The sequence below is a fragment of the Pseudorasbora parva genome, chromosome 23 (genome assembly GCF_024679245.1).
Source record: "Pseudorasbora parva isolate DD20220531a chromosome 23, ASM2467924v1, whole genome shotgun sequence".
Classification (NCBI taxonomy): Eukaryota; Metazoa; Chordata; class Actinopteri; order Cypriniformes; family Gobionidae; genus Pseudorasbora; species Pseudorasbora parva.
The window spans coordinates 35,346,164-35,370,302 of NC_090194.1; the positions used below are offsets into that span (position 1 = coordinate 35,346,164).

A 24,139-nucleotide genomic window follows, 5' to 3' on the forward strand; every position below is an offset into this window, starting at 1 on the left:
TTGGTTGATTGTTTGTAGTATTCTATATTTTTACTTGTTATTCATTTTTTGTTGTTTTCCCCCCCTTTGTTGCACTTTGAGATTCTTCGGAATGAAAAGTGCATAATAAATAAAATCTATTATTATTATTATTATTATTAAGTTGCAGTAAGAGAAGCCACTCTATATAATAATTTCATATAATAAATGACAGCTCTGGAAGGTTGGGTGAATTCAGGGTGATTGGGACACTTTATCCCATTGAGATGACTTGAAAAAAGTGTCCCAATCACCCTGAATTCAGAACCATTTTGAGAACAGACTTTGTGCAAGGATTTCAGATCAGCCTTTCAGATGCTGTGCAATGAGATTTGTCTGCTGGTTGGTCCAGTTATGCCATCTTATCGCAAACACACGTCTTTTTTTTATGCGCATCGAGGAAGTTATTTGGTATGCTAAATGTGTTTCCATTGTAGTTTATGTGTGTATTTTCTTATCGGATGAAACTTTTATCCGTCTCAATTGAGTGTGTATGTTTTTGTTTTGTTTTTTTGCACATTTTTAGAATTTATGCCCATTTTGGCCCCTTGAACGCAGATGAGCCAATGGCAGCTGAGTACCGGTTGCACCTGGACCAGAACTTGGACATCTTAAGGTTTCAGCGTCAATTAGAAACATTGGAAGGTTTAATGGTGCTTATGCTTCAAAAATTGTAAAATGATGTGCCTTGGGGACTTGTAACACTGATTCCAGGTATCCTGAGAGGATTTTCTGGTTGTAATACTCTAATTAAGTTACAATTAAATTTAGTGAGTCCATGCTAATGTACAAACCTAAATAACTAACTGTTTTTACGTCATGTAACAGTATATTTTATATATCACTTCATGGCATATTTAAGTCCCACTTGAAGGCTCCTCAATGAGAGTTGGTCCTTCTGCATCCAAAAGTTATCAGAAACATCTTGAGGCAAGGTTTTCACACTGATAGCTGTCATTGTAAGACAGTTAACAACTCTTTGCAACTCCAACAACTCCAACTAACTGTTTGTCCGAGTTAGCAATAGTAACTAAGGGTGGTGGGGCTTACAGATCAGGTCAATTCCTCCATTGCACACAAACAAAGCTGCAATGTTTCTGACGCCTGCACCGAACTTTCGTAGCTCCTATGAAGAGAGGAGCCAGGTATTCACATCTCGTGACATCTCATCCTGTCTTTAGTTCATATTTCAGTCGAACCAAACCGAGTTTGTTTGGAAAGGTGGGTCTCGGTCCGCTTGTTTGATGCCAACCAGGAGCAATCACACCAGGGTTTACATGCCAAGTGTGAACACACCCAATCAATTTCTTTTATTGGACCAAACTGTAACCAAACTGCCCTAAATGTGAACACACCCTAAATCAAAGCCAATTTGTTGTGTCAGAGTTCTAGACAGATTTTTTAGTAAATTCAGGCACAAACATACGAGTCAGTGTGACTCAAAATGGATGAAATTATGAAATCAAACATAAAAATGGCTTAGAGGAATAATGTTTTCGGTGGCACTGACGTCTGGTGTGAGCGCTTTCAGAAACCAGACAGATGCAGGAATGTTTTTATGTTTTTAAACTCCCCTTGGAGACACCGGATAGAGTTGTGCTTAGTGTGTTGCCTTTATGTTGTACTTATTAAATCTTCACTATAGATTGATTGAAAACTGATTCGATACCGGAACATTTTATCTGATACACGAGCCGCATGGAAACTAGCCTGAAGCAAATGCCTGTGTTTAAAATGTGCATGTGTTTTCTGAACTGATTCACATTGACATCATTGATTTGAAGAGTTGGCGTCATTGCTTTAACGTCACGTGTGGAGAGCAAACGCTGATTGATCGCACATTCAGAGAGTTTTGCATCAACCTGCATTTCAGAGTCATTGATTTTATGATCAATCACTCACTTTTACACAAGCACAGCTTTTATTATCTGCTCATTTAGTGCTCAAATATATTGTCTGTTGATAATCCTTTTGTAGTTTGTGTTGTTGGAAGTACTATTGTACATGGTACTCTGACATAATGATTTCTGGGAAATCCATGGCATTGCACTTAAAAGACTGTGAAAAAATAAGAGAAAAGACCATGCAGTTTATTTAAAGTACATTTTTATAGTGCCGATAAATGGAGTTATTGACTCCTAAAAGAAAGAATCGATTCTAGACTGCTTGAAATGAGTAAGGGTACACAAAACTGACGGTTCTGTATGTACCTTGGTTTTGAAGTACTGGTTCGGTCAGGGAAGAGAAAACTAAATATAAAATAGCTTTTATTAAACAGTGGTTTACTGAACAAATTGTGTCTTTCCTTAAATTAATTCAGTTATAACTAAAAGTTTCTTAAGGATTATTATCTCTGCTAATGCTGTAAACTATAGGGAGCCCTTACTTGCACACTACTATTATATTAAAGGACCGAGCCCAAACTATTAGCCTAAATTTAGTTGCTATTTATTTTTAGATATAATAATCAACACTCAAATAACACATTGTATGCAAACATGTAAACAGTTTTTCATAAGGGAGTTTTTTTCTTCTTCAATTCATTGTTGAAATATAATCATTTATACACAGTGTCTGTCATTTTCATGATTAAAGGTGGGGTAAGTGTTATTTCAAAACCGTTTTAGAAAAAGGACTCGGGCCGAGTGGAATAACAAACTTGTAGCCAATCAGCAGGTTAGGGGCGTGTCTATGGTGAGACGAGAGGCCCAGTGCGCGTCATTATTCAAAACACACGAGTCACACAGGACGGACATTAGCCGAGAAAGAACTAATATATGCTGGCTTTGCTTGAATATGCTCATATGTCATGTTCGCTTGTTGGTCCATTTGCGATCGTATTGTGGCTCACTTCAGCGATGATAAAGACCCGTTCATTTCCACACCGTATGGAGCATCTTAAACCCCTCAGTGTTTCAAGGTTTCAAGCGTCAGCTCACAAAATGTGTCCGACACGTAAGATACTATACTCCTAATAAATGTTTATTTCCTCTTTTCATCTATATTACCCATAATGGGTAATAATTGTAATATAACATAGAATTGTAATATGTCGTTAGCTGGACTATCGAGCTTGTATACTAACGTTATCGAGTTGTTCATGAGAACGGTTTGTGTTTTGTGATCGCCATAACTCTAATCATGTTATAATTGTAATATGTCGTTAGCTGGACTGTCGACTTGTGTTCTATCGAGTTGTTCATGAGAACGGTTTGTGTTTTTGTGATGGAAGGGGTGACTTTTTCATTGAATATTCGACCTGGATTAGTTACACAGATTCTGCCATAGTCGTTGCCTGGGTTTGCGTGTGTGTGGGGCGGAGCTATCAAAATAGGGCCGAGACCCTTTCTGGGGGTAGGGGTGTGTTTGATTTGGTGATTTGACGGTTACCAGATAGCACTTACCCCACCTTTAATTTAAACACACATTTAATAATCAAGACATCAGTAACAGGTTCAGTAGAATATAATGAATATATAGGCAAATAAAATGAATATATAGGCTAAAATAATACATATATATGCTAATATAATGAATATATATAGGCTAATATAATGAATATATAGGCTAGTATAGTGAATATATAGGCTAATATAATGAATATATAGGCTAATATAGTGAATGTATAGGCTAGTATAGGGAATATATCGGCTAGTATAGTGAATATATAGGCTAATATAGTGAATATATAGGCTAATATAGTGAATATATAGGCTAATATAGTGAATGTATAGGCTAATATAGTGAATATATAGGCTAATATAATGAATATATAGGCTAGTATAGGGAATATATCGGCTAGTATAGTGAATATTTAGGCTAGTATAGTGAATATATAGGCTAATATAGTGAATATATAGGCTAGTATAGTGAATATATAGGCTAATATAGTGAATATATAGGCTAATATAATGAATATATCGGCTAATATAGTGAATATATAGGCTAATATAGTGAATATATAGGCTAATATAGTGAATATATAGGCTAATATAGTGCATATATAGGCTAATATAGTTAATATATAGGCTAATATAGTGAATATATAGGCTAATATAGTTAATATATAGGCTAATATAATGAATGTATAGGCTAGTATAATGAATATTTAGGCTAATATAGTGTATATATAGGCTAATATAATAAATATATAGGTTAATATAATAAATATATAGGCTAATTTAGTGAATATATAGGCTAATATGATGACTATGTAGGCTAATATAATGAATATATAGGCTAATATAATGAATATATAGACTAATGTAATTAATATATAGACTAATATAATTAATATATAGGCTAATATAATGAATATATAGGCTAATATAATGAATATATAGGCTAATATAATGATATAGGCTAATATAATTAATATATAGGCTAATATAATGAATATATAGGCTAATATAATGAATATATCGGCTAATATAGTGAATATATAGGCTAATATAGGTCATATATTCAGTGAAAGAGTTGATTTCTCTAGTGAACTCACAGCTGTGGACACTGAAGGACTTCTGAGGTAAATGTGATGCTATGTGACATTGTTCTCAAGCTGTTTCAGTAAGTTGTAATGTATCCTATATTAATATTAATTCATGTTTATTCTTAGACTATGACGATCATGTTCACTCACATGTCACCGCTTGAACTGATGCGCACATACAGTGATCTGTCTCGTCACAATAAAGAGCATCAAAACAGCATTTATTGTTTGAATTTCATGAGAAAATGGACAATACTTAATATGTTCGTGTGTGTGTGTGTGGGGGGGGGGGGGGGCATGTAATGGGGCACTGTTTTTTTCTTAAAAATCAATCAGTCACAATGCAGACTGATATGAAGTGGTTAGATTTGAACACAATTACAATGCAGACATTTTTTTTTAGGGCTTCGTGTCATTTTGACCTGCGAGGGAAGAGTGCTGATGTGCAGAGCTCATACTGGCTTTACTAACTGGAGAAATTAGAAGTTTTATTGTCATAGAAGTTGTGTTTTTTGGAGTACGTAAAAGAAAACATGATGCATATTTTAAAAAGGTCCTTTGACATTGTCTTTATTTATGGTAAACACATTTTCTTTTAAAGTTCACATTGTAAAATTTCTTTATGGTGAAATTAAGCCAAAATATATTATATTGACCTGCAGTAGCATTTCAGCTTATATATATATATATATATATATATATATATATATATATATATATATATATATATATATATATATATATATATATATATATATATATATATATATATATTAAGTGTGGTCCCCAGTAATACTGTAGTACAGTAAAGTCTGAATTATTACTGAATTAAAGTCAAACATTTCAATTGTATCGTCGCACTATTTACATTATTTCACAAAACACATCCTAGGACATTTCAGTATGCAGGACATGAGTTTATCACAGAATAAATGCGCTAAAACATTCTCAAGGGTCTTTATAGCTGCTGCCGTTCTTCTATTATATTACACAGCTGTAGAGGACAGGATCAGCTGGGCTCAACGTTTTTGTTCCAGGAAGCGCAGCCGCGTCAGCCATGAATCACGAGCCTCATTCAGCGTTGTGAGAATAGCTCATTTAGCATTATAGATCTGAGCAGCTTCATTTTGAGTTTAAAGAATGCCAGTCAATCAATTCAGTGAAAAGCTTTTGAATATGCCCCGACATGCCATTTAAAGTGACAATGCGCATTTAATGCAAACTGAAAATGTCTGATAAATTAACTTTTTGAAGCTGAAAGGCTAAACTTGGCTGCTACTAAAACATGTCCATTACAATCTATAGAGCTGTGTATGCACTGCAAGGGCATTATTTTAATAGTACCGTGTCCATCGCTCTCACCATAGAGTGGTGCAGAAGTGTGTCACGAAACTAGACTCTCATCAGCTCATGCTTGCAATAAACTAATGACGGGTTTCTGGGAAGAAATCTAATAGGAAGTGTTCCCATGTTCCTCACATTTATTATTAAGATCACTGTGATCACTTGATGCCCCTGAACCTGCTCTAATTTCACAACCTCCAGTATACAGAGTTCATTCACAATTTATACTCTATATAATATAATTATTTTGCAGAGTATATTTTTTTTATGGGGGCATTTTGTTTGTGTTGAGTCTTTGTAAGTTTTGTCTTTAAGTTAATATTTCAGTTGAGTTTTTTTTTCTGTTTTCAGTTTTTTTTTTTCAGGGGTAGGCTACAGGAGCAGCATAGAGCGCCCTCTCCCGGCTATGTGTTTGTTCTTGTCAGTCAGTATGAATTAAATTTGATATATGAGTCGCACCTGACTATAAGTCGCAGGACCAGTCAAACTATAAAAAAAGTGTGTATATATATATATGAGCTGTTGCAAGGGAGGTGCGAGGCCCTGTGTGAAGTTGATGTGCGAGGCCCTCTGCAATTGTCTGTAACAAATGCAACTTTCATGGTCATCTCAGCGACAAATAAAAAAAGTGGTTTAAGCAATCGATTTTAAAATAGACTTGAGTAAAGCTCCACACAATCTTGACGAGTGAATCGTGTAAGAATTGTAAGATCTACTGCATAATAATTATAATAATATTATATTATATATAACAATAATAATAATAAAGCAATTAAATGATTAAAAGCGATTTAAGGGAATGCGTAAATAAGAATGATAAAATAAGTTTAAGGTCTAATTGAAGGTAGTTAAGAAGTAATCAATTTAAACTTTTTTTAAATAATATTTTATTTTAAAATGTGCACACATTCATATTCATATATCTAATAGTCAAATCACATATTTTCAATACAAAATAGCAAAATTTAATAAAAAGTAAAATAGTTTGCATCACTAGATCTATTACTGTCGGTTGCTGGTTATTTCTATCGTAAAACAATTGTCTAATACTGTACTCACGTCTGGTTGCATCTTTCCATGAGCTCTCGTTGCGTTGTGACAGACAGTAAGACCCGCCTCGTTTGATTAGATTGGCCATCTCAATGATTTTAACTCTGAGGAGCGCTGTTTGACGGTAGAGCAGCTTAAAAATTTGACTTTTTTAAAATGTATTTTACAGCAGGCATTTTAATTTATCGATGCTGGATGGAAAAACAGAAGAAGAAAAAAAGAAAAAAAAAAATATATATATATAAAAATAATATATATATATATATATATATATATTATTTTTTTTATATATATATATATATATATATATATATATATATATATAAATATATATATATTTTTTATTTTATATATATATATATATATATATATATATTAGGGCTGTCGACGTTAACGTGTTAACGCATGCGATTCATTTAAAGTCGTTAAGTCGTAATTAACGCAAATAAATTACAGAAGTTCATGAAGCTGCAACATTAAAGGTGCACTATGCAACTTTCCGTCCACTAGAGGGCGCCTATTCTAAACAAATGCATAGTTTGATGACGCAAAGTGTGAGCGCAGTATCTTAGGACATGTGGTCTTCATTTCACAGCCGGTGGAAAATAGGACTCGGGCAGAAATCATGTTCATGGATGTGGTTATCAACGTTACTGTAGTGTAAAGCAGAGCAGGACCGAGTGTTGTGGAGCTGAGCACGGCTGCTGGAGCGATTGTTATACACATACACGATGATGGTGATGAGCACGATCACAGGAGCCGATGACATACTGAGCACACGTGCAGCAGAGGGAGCGACGTGTTGTGTTTAGTAATCATAGGTTTTTTCAGTCACAGAGGTTGATTTAGGAGTTTTTTGGCGTCTTCGTGTGGTTCTGCTCGGTATCGCAGCTTGAGAGGTCTACATTTAAATGTCCATTTTACATAACATGTCTAAAATGAAAACAATCTCATTGTTGTTGCTCTTTACACATACTATACACTATGATGAATTCTGTAATGGTGCTTTAGTAATGTTTTTTTTTCATGGGTGCTTAGGTGTACAAATGTATTATATAATAGAATGATATGGACTCCTTATATTTGGTTATTTGGTTTCCTTTTGGAGTCTCCATTGATCCTTGAAGCTTGCAGAAAATACAGTTTTGTGAGAATCACCCTTACTTTGGTTATAGCAAATTATGACAAAATGAATGTGTTTAATAAGATTAATGGCGAAAGCTTAATTTTACAATAAGAAATTAACTGCAAAAACTGTTCAAAAACTGTGACTGCGATTAATCATGATTAATCGTACAACACCAGTACGTGTGTGTGTGTGTGTGTGTGTGTGTGTGTGGCCTGGTAATCCCTACCTTATGGGGACAAAAAATGTTGGTCCCCATGAGGAAAACATCTTATAAATCACACAGAAGGAGTTTTTTTGAGAAAGTAAAAATGCAGAATGTTTCCTGTGATGGGTAGGTTTAGGGGCAGGGGCAGTGTAAGGGGATAGGATGTACAGTTTGTACAGAATGAAATCCATTACGCCTATGGAAAGATGAAACATGAAAACACGACATGTGTGCGTGTGTGTGTTTGTGTGTGTGTGTGTGTGTGTGTGTGTGTGTGTCTAATATATAAAACGTCTAATGTCTGTAATCTTATTTGCAGTCATGGGATGAGAGTGAGTGTAATTATTATCAGTTTAGTATTGAATTTAAAGCAGTCCTTGTTTAAAATGCTTAATTTCTACCCCAAAAAATATGTATGTTCACCGGCCGTGTGCTTTGTGGTCAGAGGAGACCGATGGCATGACTGTTCATCTTGAGCTATTTTTACACTCACTCGTTCAACCACGAAGCCTCTTGAGAGAAATCGTAGAATGAGGAGCCGAGTGAGTTTGTGTGTGTGTGTGTGTGTGTGTGTGTGTGTGCAGTGTCTTCTTTTCCCCTGTGGCATATGTCTCCTTTCATTCACTGTGATTTTATTTCAATGCGTTTTTGTGTTCTCAGAAATCACAAGTACTAAAAGCGATGCTAAATGTAAATGGTGCCTGTTAATATATAAAAAAAACTGAAGAACAAGAGGAAAACTAAAGGCCTTTCACCTGAAAGAAAACATTTGAAACAACTTTACTCCATTTGGATCAATTAAATAATATTTTATTCATGCCAAACTACAGCTACAGGTTTTATTTTACTATGCAAAAAAAAAATGCATATAAAAACAAAAAGCTCACATTGACTACAACATAATGAGTTATTAATATTGCCTCAGTTCTCTTGTTTTCTGGCCAAAAATCACAAAAAAAAAACATTGACTTCATGTTGGTACCACCAAAGCGACTGTAAATGACTTCTGTTATAATCAATAAAGCTGTTTTTTTTTATAAACGGTATAAGTTTTAACCATCATCAGCTGTAGTGATACTGTAGTTGTGATGTAACTCGTCTCTTTGCGCTGTGACTTGCTGTTTGTGATTTTCTTTGTGCAAGCGTGAATTGATTTCCTCTGCTCTTCGCTCGCTGACCGTCTCTCCCTCAGACTGTGAGAGTGTCAGCGTTTTTTTAACCAGTCCTCATTTGCTCAGCTGCTGATCTTAAGTATTTTCGCTCAGTCCCAGCATTCACCCTTCTAAATCAAATCCCTGCTCCCAACCGACCCCAGAGGATGGAGTTAACAGCCATCTCCTAAATGACTTGCTCACATTGTCTAACGTTAATTTATTGGCCCAATGAAAGGATAAAGGGTTAGTCCACATAAGTCACAGATCAATAAAACTCAACATGGGATTTGGAGAGTCTCCAGACACATGAATCTCTCAGATGACGTGCAAACAAACCGGCCCCATCAGAACGAGGGCGACGCATTAACTAACATGCTCTTTGTTACCTTAATGATCGCCACTTTGCCATATAGGAAATTACTCCTGTATATATGTATCTGGCATAACATTATGACCTTCCTAATATTGTGTTGGTCCAACTTTTGCTGCCAAAACAGCCCAGACTCGTCGAAGCATGGACTCCACTAGACCTCTGAAGGTGTGCTGTGGGATCTGGCACCAAGATGTTAGCAGCAGATCCTTTAAGTCCGGTAAGTTGCGAGGTGGGGCCTCCGTGGATCGGACTTATTCAGCACATCCCACAGATGCTCGATTGGATTCAGATCTGGGAAATTTAGAGGCCAAGTCAACGCCTCAAACTGGTTGTTGTGCTCCTCAAACCATTCCTGAAGCATTTGTGCTTTGTGTCAGGAGCATTATCCTGCTGGAAGAGCCACAGCCACCAGAATACCGTTTCCATGAAAGGCTGAACATGGTCTCAGCAATGCTTAGGTAGGTGGAGCGTGTCAAAGTAACATCCACATGGATGGAGGACCTAAGGTTTCCCAGCTGAACATTGGCCAAAGCATCACACTGCCTCCGCCGGCTCGCCTTCTTCCCATAGTGCATCCTGGGGCCAATGCGTTCCCCAGTTAAGCCACACACACACACCCGGCCATCCACGTGATGTAAAAGAAAACGTGATTACTCAGACCAGGCCACCTTCTTCCATTGCTCCGTGGTCCAGTTCTGATGCTCACGTGCCACTGTTGGTGCTTTCGGCGGGGTCAGGGGTCAGCATGGGCACCCTGACTGGTCAGCGGCTATGCCGTCACATACGCAACAAACTGAGATGCTCTGTGTATTCTGACAGCTTTCTATCAGAACCAGCATTAACTTCTGGAGCAGTTTGAGCTCCAGTAGCTCGTCTGTTTGATCGGACCACACGGGCCAGCCTTCACTCCCCACGTGCATCAATGAGCCTTGGCCGCCCATGACCCTGTGGCCGGTTCTCCACTGGTCCTTCCTTGGAGCACTTTTGATAGATACTGACCACTGCAGACCGGGAACAGCCCACAAGAGCTGCAGTTTTGGAGATGCTCTGACCCAGTCGTCTAGCCGTCACAATCTGGCCCTTGTCAAACTCGCTCAAATCCTTACGCTTGCTCATTTTTCCTGCTTCTAACACATCAACTCTGAGGACGAAATGTTCACTTGCTGCCTAATATATCCCACCCACTAACAGGAGCCGTAATGAAGAGATCATCAGTGTTATTCACTTCATAATGTTATTACCTGATCGGTGTATGTATGTATATATTGGGGTCATAAAGATAATATAAGATGAAAATATTGTTTGTAAAATTAAATAATGATTGTGTTTCTTAAGCAGCAAATCCTCATATGAAAACTCACCATTGACAGCTCAATCCGAGGGGCGGATAAACGGTTGTCTTTCTAACTCCCTCTGCACGCGATAGGATAGCGCTACACCAACCAGAGCAACGAAGGTGAAACAGAGCTTGTTGACAGATTAAACATTCGCTGTATCCGGTCGGCTAAACTCCGAACACATCTTCCCTTTTTAAGAATGACTTCAGTGCCGTTCTTTGTTCTTTTCTCAGAGAAAAGCTTAACTCCAAGGGCCCTATCTTGCCCCCAGCGTAATTGACTTTGTACACCGACGCATGTGTCATTCCTATTTTGCTCCCGCGCAAAGCGCGCTTTTCCCTCCACAGAAGCACGTCGCTAAACTAGTGAATGAACTTGCGCTCCCTGGGCGGTTCAGCGCAAAAAAGGAGGCGTGTTCCGGCGCAAACAATCCCTGGTGCTATTCTGCTGTTCCATTAAACAACTGCGCCACTGACCAGAAAAAACCTCGTCTAAAGTCAGCGGCGCGTCGCGCGTTGTTCATTATGCTGTTTTAAGGGCGCATGCTTGACCATAATGTATAGCGTGCACAACGCGCATACACTTTGCTCATGTAATCTACACAGATGCAACAGTTATTTTTGCAAATCATAAATTGTTACACTAAAAAAAAAAATATTAACACATTGTGGTGTGCCACGAAGATGTGAAAAAATAGGCATAAATCTAGCTTACAAATTATTCAGGCTAATTGTAGTAATTAAGGATCAGACCTGTTTGCCCAATAGTGGCAAGACATATATATATATATATAAGGACATCTGACAAATTGGTTTGTCCGTCAAGAACCAGGAAAAAAAATCGACTGAAAAAATAAAAAACTGTTTAACCGACGCTATTTTGGGTGGGTTTCTCCCATCCCCATACAACACAACTTCTCTGTCTTTCACTCCCTTACGAAAGGAAAATATATTTACCAATATATTACTTGAAATATATTTTAATATATTGTAAATATATGGAATAATATATTGATGGTATTATAAAATATATTATATATTCATGTAATATATTGCAAAATATACAAATGATTGCCGCTTTCAATTTATTGCAATATATTGAAAGATATAAATATTAATTCCCATATAGGTTAATATATTTTCTAATGTATTGCATGGCATTTTCCAATATACTGCAATATATTTTTGTTTCGTAAGGGCTGCTCTTACAAGAACATCAGTCTCCTCGGCTGTGAACCGCTCCTGGCGTGCGCCTGGTAAATACGCCATAATAATAGCGATCCATAATGGAACTTGCGCAGCTGCTTTTAAAGGGAATGTTGGACGACGCTCTGATTGGTTTATTCACGTTACGCCCAAACCACACCTATGAATAATGAAGCTACTTCAGACCAACCCATTTTAGATTTGCGCCGGGCGAAAGAGCCATTTATCCTGCCGGGAAAATAGCAAAAGCGCCGAGACCCGCCCACAAAGTTACTTGCGCTCCGCGCTTTGACACTTGCGTTTCAGATCGTTAAAATAGGGCCCCAAGTCTTCCAGAATCGCGGTCAAAGCTGATTCGAAAGACCGCCGCCGTTCGCCAGTTTCTGTGTTTACTAGAAGCACGCAAAAGCAACTCAGCCGTCGTCATTATGGCCCCGCCCACTGACTCTATACACGATGTGATTGGCCCGTCCAGATTGAGAGGAATACAGCTCAGAAGGGTACTGAGAGTTCCTAGACGACACTTGCGGGCAGATGAAACTTGCTGCCGCTAGGGTGCGTCTAGATTTCTAGGCTAGAAGACTGGAGCAATGATGCTGAAAATTCAGCTTTGATCACAGGAATAAATTACATATTAAAATATGCTCACATAGAAAACAGTTATTTTAAATTGCAATAATTTTTCACAATATTAGCTTATTATATGACCAAATAATTGCAGCATTGGTGAGCAGAACAGACTAAAACATTGACCCCATGTGTCTTCAGTGTATGATGTTTTGTGTCATCTCCATTAAACGCCACAGCGTTTTAGACAGCTTGACCTTTCAACAGCACTAGTCCACATCTGAGTCTGTTACAGTAATGACTCCGTCATCTTCGGCTGTCATTTAGAGGACATCATCTCAGACGTCAGCGATAGGACAAAACAAATCACAAAATCATTTATTAGAAGCATCAGGTGGGTTTGTTACAGGCAGTGTAATGAAGGATATAATGTACAGCATGTGATGATTTTAAAGCAAACTCTTTTTCCTTGTTTCCAAACGTGCTCATGCTTCACATATTGTCATTCTGAGCAAACTAGTTCTGTTTTAGTTATTGTATTAGTGTTTTGTGTTGATGTGGTGTTGCTTGCCTTGCACTGTCATCCTTATGTATTCCCTTACTGGAGCTGAAGTGTTTGAACAGTGGCGTGTACAGTCAGACCATAGGCCGCTCACGCTGACTCACATTAGTGTCATGCGCTCACTAGCATTTCATGTGTCGGATATGAAGCTCTTCCACTTGCATAAGATCCCAGAAGTGACTCACACCAATCATTCATTTCGTATAGCTCTCTCTCTCTCTCTCTCTCTCTCTCTCTCTCTCTCTCTCTCTCTCTCTCTCTCTCTCTCTCTCTCTCTCTCTCTCTCTCTTCTCTCTCTCTCTCTCTCTCTCTCTCTCTCTCTCTCTCTCTCTCTCTCTCTTTCTCTCTCTCTCTCTCTTAAATAACTGCAAATTATAATAGTTTTCTAAAGTAACCTCATCACTTGAAGGAGCACTCATGGACGAGGTCGAACTGGAAGCCATGTTAATCTTGGACTAAATCAGCCACCGTAGGAGTTAAAACGAAATCGGAATTGAGAGGAACAGAAACTAATATTCACTGGATGGTCATATACCTTTACACCGCTAGATGGGGGAAAATATCACACAGTGGAGCTTTAAACACAGCCGCATTTTTCAGGTTTTTAGAAAATTCAATAGAGTCAAAATACATTTTCAGTCACAAATAAGAAATGAGAAGCACCCTTGGTGTCCTGTGATGTCATCACACACAGATCGATCTGTCATGTCTGTCTGTCCACTCTTCAACTTCAAACCAATCAGCGCCAAGCTCCGCCCACTGCCTGTTGATTGGCATTTGTGAAATGTCCTCTATTATTATAAAAAAAATCTTTGGGAAAATCGTGCTTTGGAAATGCATGATTCGTCAAATAGATGTCAAGTTTGTAAATGCAGCATATTTTTATGAAAAACGCTTTTTGAAAAAGCACTTTTAATAATGATTTTTAAAAAAAAACATAACAATAGTGTGTGTGGAAGAGGTAATTGTGAAATATATTAAAAAATAAATGTTTTGTTTTCTTGTAATTTTGCAAAATAAATAGATACGTTTATTTATTTAATAATTGTATTAATATTTAATTAAATTAATTATTTAATTATTTAGTTAATAAATGAATTATTTCATTAATTGTTTAATTTTTTCAGAATAAACTTTGAGTATTTTTTATTTTGAGTAATTTGGTCCTCCATATTGTTTAATGAATGTTTATTTTTTAGATAATAATGTTTTAATAAAAGTCTCTCAATTTAACATGTTGATTCTTTTAAATATATTTTTTATTTTGTCATTTATTTTAAGTGTATTTTTATTATTTGATCATTATTTATTTATTGACTGACATATATATATTTCATTTAATAATTATTTTTTAAATGGAGATTTTTCAGCCCAGATTATTATTATTTTTTTTGAATAAACTATATTAAAAGTAGAACTTTGTATTTAATTATTAAATCATTGATTTATTTCATTATTTATTTTTAAAGAGAAGACAGTAATATTAAACAAGGGTTTTCAATTAAATTTTAACATGTTGGCTTATTTATAAATTTTATATTTTTTAATAAACTTTAGGGACGGGACTCGATTAAAAAAATTAATCTAATTAATTAGAGGCTTTGTAATTAATTAATCGAAATTAATCGCATTTTAATTGCATACAAATATTTGACATGAGAACAGTGAGAAGTAATTTTTCACATGGATTTTTAGTATACCATTGAATAATGACTGAATACATAAGCTTAACCAACAAAATATAGTTTATTTATTTCAGTCCAGTGCAATGTTTGCCAATAAGTAGCAAAAGCATATTTGTGATATTTGAGGCTCTGTGCTGCGGTGATACACACATTCCTTGTTGTATAGCTTTGCACACAACCATGCTCTTGTCGACGCTTCCATCCTTTCGTTTTTTAAAACAAAATTTCCCATCCACGGGGCCAAGCAGAGCGGTCTCATCAGCTTCCTCGTTCATGTTCACTATGGTTTGTTGTTGTCGTGGCTCGTGAGTCGTGAACGCTAGTTGGTGTTCCAGTATAATCGGTCCGTCGAAACTCATTCATTGAAAAACGTTCCACGGGGCAAAAATAAGTGTGGTTAAAATTGTTATTTATTTGCGTAATTAATTAACGCGTTAAAGTCCCGGCCCTAATAAACTTATTTTTCATGTATTTTATATATGTTTATATTTGTATTATTTGATCATTACTTATTAATTTACGTCTAACGATATGTTAAGTTAAAAAAAAATTGCGAATAGAATTTATTAAAAGCAGGGCTGTCAATTTAACATGTTGATTATTTAAATGATTTATTTATTTGTAATGCATTTTATTATTTGATCATTTACTTATTGACTTTAAAAAAAGCTACTTTTTCTAATATATATTTGGTGATTTGCTGGTCTGCCAAAATGATGTAATGTTATTATTTTATTTTTATTTTTTACATTTTTCATTGATCGACAGGCCTAATGTAACCTCAAGCAGACTGAAAGAGTTATATTATATACAGAGTTAATTGTGTTTTACTCTCTCTCTCTCTCTCTCTCTCTCTCTCTCTCCCTCTCTCTCTCTCGCGCTCTCTCGGGGTCGTGGACGAGATTGACCAGCACCTGCTAGGGAGCGACCGCATGTTGTTTGCTCTTATCAGGGGCTCTGTTTGCAGTAATTAGAGCCTGTACTTCAGTCTGTGTGTGTCCAAACAGAAGCCTTTCACAGAGCCATAAAGAGACGCTCAGAGCCCATTTTATAATTGCTTGCAGTTCTAGATCATCATAAAGCCTCCTAATGGAGCCTGATGCTGTATTTTTGGGCACTCTGTGTTTGCGTGTGTGTGTATGCTTCTCTTTTGTATTGTGTGTGTGTGTGTGTGTGTGTATGCTTCTCTTTTGTATTGTGTGTGTGTGTGTGTGTGTGTGTGTGTGTGTGTGTGTGTGTGTGTGTGTGTGTGTGTGTGTGTGTGTGTTGGAGAATAAGGTGTGTGGCCGCTCATTGGATCTGTCTGTGTCAGATAAGAGCACAGGCGGCGGAACAGGATTCAGGATTTGCCCGTTTATCATGGTCCACTTCACACTAGAGGGCAGTGTCAGTGGCACGGAGGAAGACTGGTTAAAGTCAACATGAAGTCACATGAAGTTGTTTTGTTTCAAACAGAGATCCTGATTCTTCCTCGATTACTGAACAGACAACTGAACAAAATTAGAATAATAATAATAGATTTTATTTATAACGCACTTTTCATTCTGAAGAATCTGAAAGTGCAACAATGGAAAAGGGGGAGAAAAAAATTAAAAAATAATATTAAAAAATAAAAAATAAGTACAAATATAGAATAATGCAAACAATCAACAAACACATAACCATTCAAAGCTTTTCTGAACAGAAAACAGAGCTGATTGTGGAAGTCTGTGTAAGCTCCAGCAAACTGGGGTCCACTCCATGTTTTGCATTTCTCCCAGCGCTAGTGGCTCTGTTGCCACATATTCCCAATTCGGCAGTGTCCTGATGACGTCGCCGAGGCATGACAGCCGAAGACCAGATGGAGGGGATCGCCACAGCACCATGCAGGAGGCAAGTTTTTAGGGCACCTCTGTGGACACACCGGCGCAGAAGTCCAAGCCGTTCCACGGCCGCAACACAAGAGGGAACAGCGCCGCAGCCGAGAAGCGGTACATCCCAACATCATGGCGGACGACGTTGATGCCGGGCCGGTACAAACACCGCCAATCAAGCGGCAACCTCAGCCACCACGCAGCCCAAGCCCAAGGGAGACCACCAGCGAGCAACACAAAACGTCTTTCAAACCAGAAGCAACCGCAACAATCCAAACAAAAACATCAGAGAAGCAAGTGGAAAGCTACGAACTACGAACAATGTCCTCTTAGCAGCCGCCAGCAATCAGCAACAGTCCCGACCTCAGCCCTGACCGTTTGACTAGTCACAGCCACAAGAAAACAAAACAAAATCCAAATCTAATAGTTCAGTTAACATGATTTGTGGGTGGAGAAGTGGCGAACAGACAAAGCCAGCGTCTTACATTACTAGAGATTCTGACACAATGTTTGTTGCTTATTAATTTATTAAATGTTTAATTAGAATGAATATTGAACAACAACAAAAATTTATAAATGATTCAATGGCTCGCTAGTAATTACTTCACTTGTTTCATTTCTGGATAACTCAGCGTTTTTGGACGAATCTCTTGAATGAATAATTCAGTGACTCACTCAAATACTTCACTTGTTTCATTACTGGATAAATCTAGCCTAGAAATCTAGACGCACCCTAGCGGCAGCAAATCTAATCTGCCCGCGAGTGTCGTCTAGCAACTCTCAGTACCCTTCTGAGCTGTAAACGCCAAACTCTGGTCGGGCCAATCACATCGTGTATAGAGTCGGTGGGCGGGGCTTAACATAATGACGACGGCTGAGTTGCGTTTGCGTGCTTCTAGTAAACACAGAAACTGGCGGACGGCGGCGGTCTTTCGAATCAGCTTTGACCGCGACTCTGGAAGACTTGGAGCTTTTCTCTGAGAAAAGAACAAAGAACGGCACTGAAGTCATTCTTAAGAAGGGAAGATGTGTTCTGAGTTTTGCCGACTTTTATACCATTTTTTCTGTGATCATTTGAATTATTGATAGACAGAAATAATGAAACTGTGTGGCTAAAAGACTTGTGAAGCTGTTTCATACCTAAACAGCACAAGCAGCAGCATGAACACATTTGAACGTTTCATTGTGATTTTGTCATAGGTTTAATTGACTAAGGCGGATCGTTTTCATTCAGCGATTTTATCGTGATCTTTTAAGGATTAATCATGCAGCTCTAATGCACATTTATCTAAAGATAGAACTTTTGGTCTCTGTAATCATTATCTCTGAAATCAAACCAGAATGAAATAACATGCTCCGTCCATGAAATGGCTTTCCTTGTTGATGCTGTTTCAACCTCTTCAGCACATTTGTCACATTGTAGAAATAAAATGTGTTGCCTTCTACACAAATGTGGGGCTCTTGTACACAACACCATTTTCAACTAAAAGCTAAAAACTTTGTATATGGGTTTTGGCCTATTATTTACACATTAACAGCGTTTTGGGGCCTGAAAACGTGACCTTTCGAAAATTTCAAAGTGAACGTTTTTAAAAAAAAAAGTACCATAATCATCTCAAATGGTGACCAAAATGGTGACATCATGCACATGTGTATTACGTGTTCAGTCTGTACTAAGTGACATCGCCATCTACTGGCCTGGCAGCAGAACACAGCGTTTTTAGTCGGATCCGTGTGAACGGAGATTGTTTTGACAACATTGTCGTATGTAAGTGACAAATCAGGGTTATTATAGATCAGAGTTATTATAGTTAACTAAAATCATAAAAAGCCTAGAAAACATTTCTCATTTTCATATTAGATGTACTAAAAATAACTAAAAATAAAAATGAATAAAAACTAGATAGACTTTTTTTTTTAAATAATAAAAACAAACAAAAAATTACAAAAAATTTAACAAATTAAAATGAACAAGGAAAATATAAAAACTGATTTAAACTGTTAATATATAAACACTATAATGGCAAATCACTTATATTAAAATAATCCTGTTTGTGATCAACTGCATGTGAAGTGTTTGCAGAATATTCTTGTATATATAAAAAACATTTAATGTGGTTTATTTCTGTAAATAATTTGAAAGCTATTTCTGTGACCTTTTGTGCATCTCATTATTATATCACTGCATTCATTTGTGTCAAAACAGGATTTTCCTTTCCTTGTTGTACTCTTTTATGTAGAGGGTTTGAAACTGAGCTCATTATGCGCTTATTAACATATGACCACCCATATTTACATATTGACAGCCATTCAGAATTCAGCAACTTGATGAACAACCACCATAACAATCATAATAACTAAGGTCAGAGAGAAACTGGAAATGGATGTGCAGCCTACATTTTGATGTTTTTGGTGCAAGAATCATTGACTAACATAACTGGTCAGCAGGGAGAAATTACATGCAAAAAAAAAAGTTTAAAATATGGCCCTTTAAGGTCTGTAATTTGCTCTATTGCTCTAATTGCCACTGATACTTCCTGCTGTACTGCTCGATCGCCATGGTTACCCCTAGCAGGTCTCTGTTTTTCTCTGCTAAATTTGGGAACAATCTGGTATTAGAAGTTACATGACTTTCTGCTCTCATCCATCAAGGCAATGAAATACATATTGTTATTTTGAATAAAATTGTAAGTTTGCAGTTGTGGTTCCCTACTACAATTAATTAAAATAGTGTAGGATAGAAATATCTTTCACTCAGTGTTACTTCCCTAACGAAACAAAAATATATTGCAGTATGTTGGAAAATATCATGTAATATATTAGGCAATATATTCACATATATGGGATTTAATATTTATATTCACCAATATATTGCAATATATGAAAGCGGCAATCATTTGTATATTTTGTAGTATATTACAGGAATTAGAGTTTAGATTCTCTACCCGAGCCCGAGCCCGAACCGACCCGCGGGCCGGGTCGGGCTGAGATTTCCCTGCACTATCCTCGGGTTGGGTAGGGCCGGGCCCGTGATCAAGCGTTTGTTTTTTTAATCATTAGCCTACTTTACTAGTCTAATTGGGTGGGCAGAAAGCTATGCTATAATCAGAAATTATATATAGCAAAGTAAGAACTAATACAACAACTAAGAAACAAATGTGTAGGCTACAAAGTTGCACAAGTCAGGATTAGTGTAAAAATGCGTGTTAAACTCACAGCTCGAGCAGTGATGGAGCGCAGCGTTATAAACAGAAACGCTCTGAGTCAAGAGCTGCTCGTGTGAACACTGCACTTTGCTTAATTAATAATCTTTGAATCGTTTCGTTTAAAAGTGAATATTTCAAGCTTTCTATATGCATATTTGTCATGTCTGTGAGGCGAGTAGCCTGCTGAGTTTGGGTTTATTTATGAGACGCGCGCTCCAGTTCATGAGATGAAATGAAAGCAATCACTCCCACGACTTCACCTCGCGATTATAGTCTGCTATTTGCTTTTTATTTATTAAATCCAGGCAATTGGCCCAAGAAACCTTTTTTAAAATTAAGATACAATTTAAACAAAACGAAATAAATGCTTTCTACAAAACAAAACTTAATCTTAAACTAAATATAACCACCAAAATCATTTCTGACCCACTCGCATCTTTTCACTCATCGTAATCAGATGAAATGTAAAAATAATAATATTTAAACATAAATATGAAGGAAAAAACACATTGTTTAATGGCCACAACAAAGTAAGCTACAGATAAATGTCTGAGCTGGATTTGAGCAAACATCAGTTTACCGGTGAGCGGATCACGAGCGCGCGCCTGCGGATTATTGAGCGGAGTGAAGTCAACTTTATTTATAGCCTATAGCGCTTTTACAATGATGATTGTTTCAAAGCAGCTTTAAAGTGTTAAACATGAAAATATTGCAACAAAATGTTATTCGGCTGTACAGTCGCTGTGGAGAAAACTGAAAACTAAATGTAGTTTTATCATGAGCCTCACCAGTCCGTTTCGCTGCGCTTTGCTCATTACAGGCTCGTTCTCAAAACGCCCATGTATTGAACAATGGTCGGGTTTAAATCGGGCTCGGGCTCATAATTACAGTTAATGTGTCGGACCGGGCCGGGCTCGGACACAACGGGCTCGGGTAGGGTCGGGCTTGATTTTTTGAGCCCGATCTAACCTCTAACAGGAATATATAATATATTGTATAATACCATCAATATATTATTCCATGTATTTACAATATATTATAATATATTTTGAAGTAATAATTTGGTAAATATATTTTCCTTTCATAAGGGTTGCCATTAATGAAAGCGTGAGATCTTGAAGTCTTATATCTTATGAAGTTTGCATCATTGATTCTGTTATTTTCCTGTTTATTACTGTGAATCTGCTTTGTATAAAGCTTTTGACTTGACTTGGAAGACTGGAATAGTATTTTCTTGTAAAATGAACTGTAATTATCTTTGTTTTAGTTACAACTTTGAATTTTTACAGTATACAAGTCAGTCAAGATTCTAGCAAAATAGCATAGCCGCTGCTGTTAAATCATAGTAAATGATTAAAGACTCTCATTTATGTCTTTTTAATTGATTTATTTTCTGATGCAAGTGCTGGCCAATAGTGAGTTGTAACATTAACTGTAGTTACTATTAGAGATGCACCGATACAACATTTCTCTGCCGATAACGATAGCCAATTAGTCATAGTGACATATGCTGGTACCGATAGCTGATAATTCAGAGTGATATCTGCCGATTATTCAGAGTGATATCTGCCGATTATTCAGAGTGATATCTGCCGATTATTCAGAGTGATATCTGCCAATTATTCAAAGTGATATCTGCCGATTATTCAGAGTGATAACTGCCGATTATTCAGAGTGATATCTGCCAATTATTCAAAGTGATATCTGCCGATTATTCAGAGTGATAACTGCCGATTATTCAGAGTGATATCTGCCAATTATTCAGAGTGATATCTGCCGATTATTCAGAGTGATATCTGCCGATTATTCAGAGTGATATCTGCCGATTATTCAGAGTGATATCTGCCAATTATTCAAAGTGATATCTGCCGATTATTCAGAGTGATAACTGCCGATTTTTCGCAGTGCTATCTGTCGTTACCGATTATTTGGTGCATTATCTGTCTGTTCCGATTATTTAGAGTGGTATCTGTCAATACGATTATTCAGAGTGATATCTGCCGATACCAATTATTCTGAGTAATATCTGCCAATACCGATTGTTCAGAGTGATATCTGTCGATACCGATTGTTCAGAGTGATCTCTGCCGATACTGATTATTCAGAGTGATATCTGCTGATACCGATTGTTCAAAGTGATATCTGCTGATTCCGATTATTCAGAGTGCTATCTGCTAATTCGATTATTCAGAGTGCTATCTGCCGATACCGATTATTCAGAGTGCTATCTGCCGATACCGATTATTCAGAGTGATATCTGCCGATACTGATTATTCCGAGTGATATCTGCCGATACCGATTGTTCAGAGTGATATCTGCCGATACTGATTATTCCGAGTGCTATCTGTCGATACTGATTATTCAGAGTGATATCTGCTGATACCTATTATTCTGAGTGCTATCTGCCGATAACGATTATTCTGAGTGATATCTACTGATACCAATTATTCAGAGTGAGCTATCTGCCGTTAACGATTATTCAGAGTGATATCTGCTAATACCGATTATTCTGAGTGATATCTGCTGATACCTATTATTCTGAGTACTATCTGCCGATAACGATTATTCTGAGTGATATCTGTCGATAACGGTTATTCTGAGTGTTATCTGCTGATACCGATTATTCAGAGTGCTATTTGTCGATAACGATTATTCTGAGTGATATCTGCTGATAATGATTATTCAGGGTTATATCTGCTGATACCTATTATTCTGATTGCTATCTGCCGAGAACGATTATTCTGAGTGATATCTGTCGATAACGGTTATTCTGAGTGATATCTGCTGATACCGATTATTTAGAGTGCTATCTGCCGATAACAATTATTCTGAGTGATATCTGTCGATACCGATTATTCTGAGTGATATCTGCCGATAACGGTTATTCTGAGTGATATCTACTGATACCGATTATTCTGAGTGCTATCTGCCGACAACGATTATTCTAAGTGATATCTGCTGATACTGATTATTCTGAGTGATATCTGCCGATCACGATTATTCTGAGTGATATCTGCTGATACTGATTATTCTGAGTGATATCTGCCGATAACGATTATTCTGAGTGATATCTGCTGATAATGATTATTCTGAGTGATATCTGCTGATACCGATTATTCAGAGTGATATCTGTCGATGACGATTATTCTGAGTGATATCTGTCGATGACGATTATTCTGAGTAATATCTGTCGATAACGATTATTCTGAGTGATATCTGCTGATACCGATTATTCAGAGTGATATCTGTCGATGACGATTATTCTGAGTGATATCTGTCGATAACGATTATTCTGAGTGATATCTGTCGATAACGATTATTCTGAGTGATATCTGCTAATGCTGATTATTCAGAGTGATATCAGAATATGGAGAATACCGATAGTTTGAGTTTTCAAGTTTTTTAAGGAAAAAATACATTTCCCAACCAATGCTGCAAACTATAAAGGTAACCCTCTAATTTGGCACAATACTATAATATTAAAGGTTAAAAATGAAAATAATAGCTTTTATCAGCCGATACCGATTACTGACACATCGGTGCATCTCTACTTACTATGTTTTTTTGGTATTAAACTGTGATTTAAAAAAAACTAACCATAAAAAACTTACAAAGCTGTTTGGGGCTTATTTTTAAGGATACTGCCGGACAGGAGAGATATCGCACTATCACCACGGCATACTATCGTGGAGCCATGGGCTTCATCCTGATGTATGACATCACCAACGAGGAGTCGTTCGGAGCCGTCCAGGACTGGTAAGTGACCTCTGCTGATCTACGAGCGGAATAAAGCAAAATCTCACAGCTATACAGTCATGCAGAGCTGCTTTTGCAATATTTGAAGCAGCAGGCAGTATTTCTGCATAACAGGGTGTGTGTGCGTGTGTGTGTGTGTGTGTGTGTGTGTGTGTGTGTTAGCAGAACAAAACTGCAATGTTTAGGAGAACTGTAAGCATTTACTA

At 37.0% G+C, this 24,139-nt stretch overlaps 1 protein-coding gene across 1 annotated transcript in view; it reads left to right on the forward strand.

Annotated features, from left to right (window-relative positions):
• The window catches only part of LOC137061945 (ras-related protein Rab-3C-like), a 52,740-nt gene that overhangs the window by 9,073 nt on the left and 19,528 nt on the right, over positions 1-24,139 (forward strand). Inside the window, exon 3 of the mRNA XM_067432661.1 lies at positions 23,815-23,933. Coding sequence (XP_067288762.1) covers positions 23,815-23,933 — 119 coding nt within the window. The remainder of the gene's footprint in view (positions 1-23,814; positions 23,934-24,139) is intronic.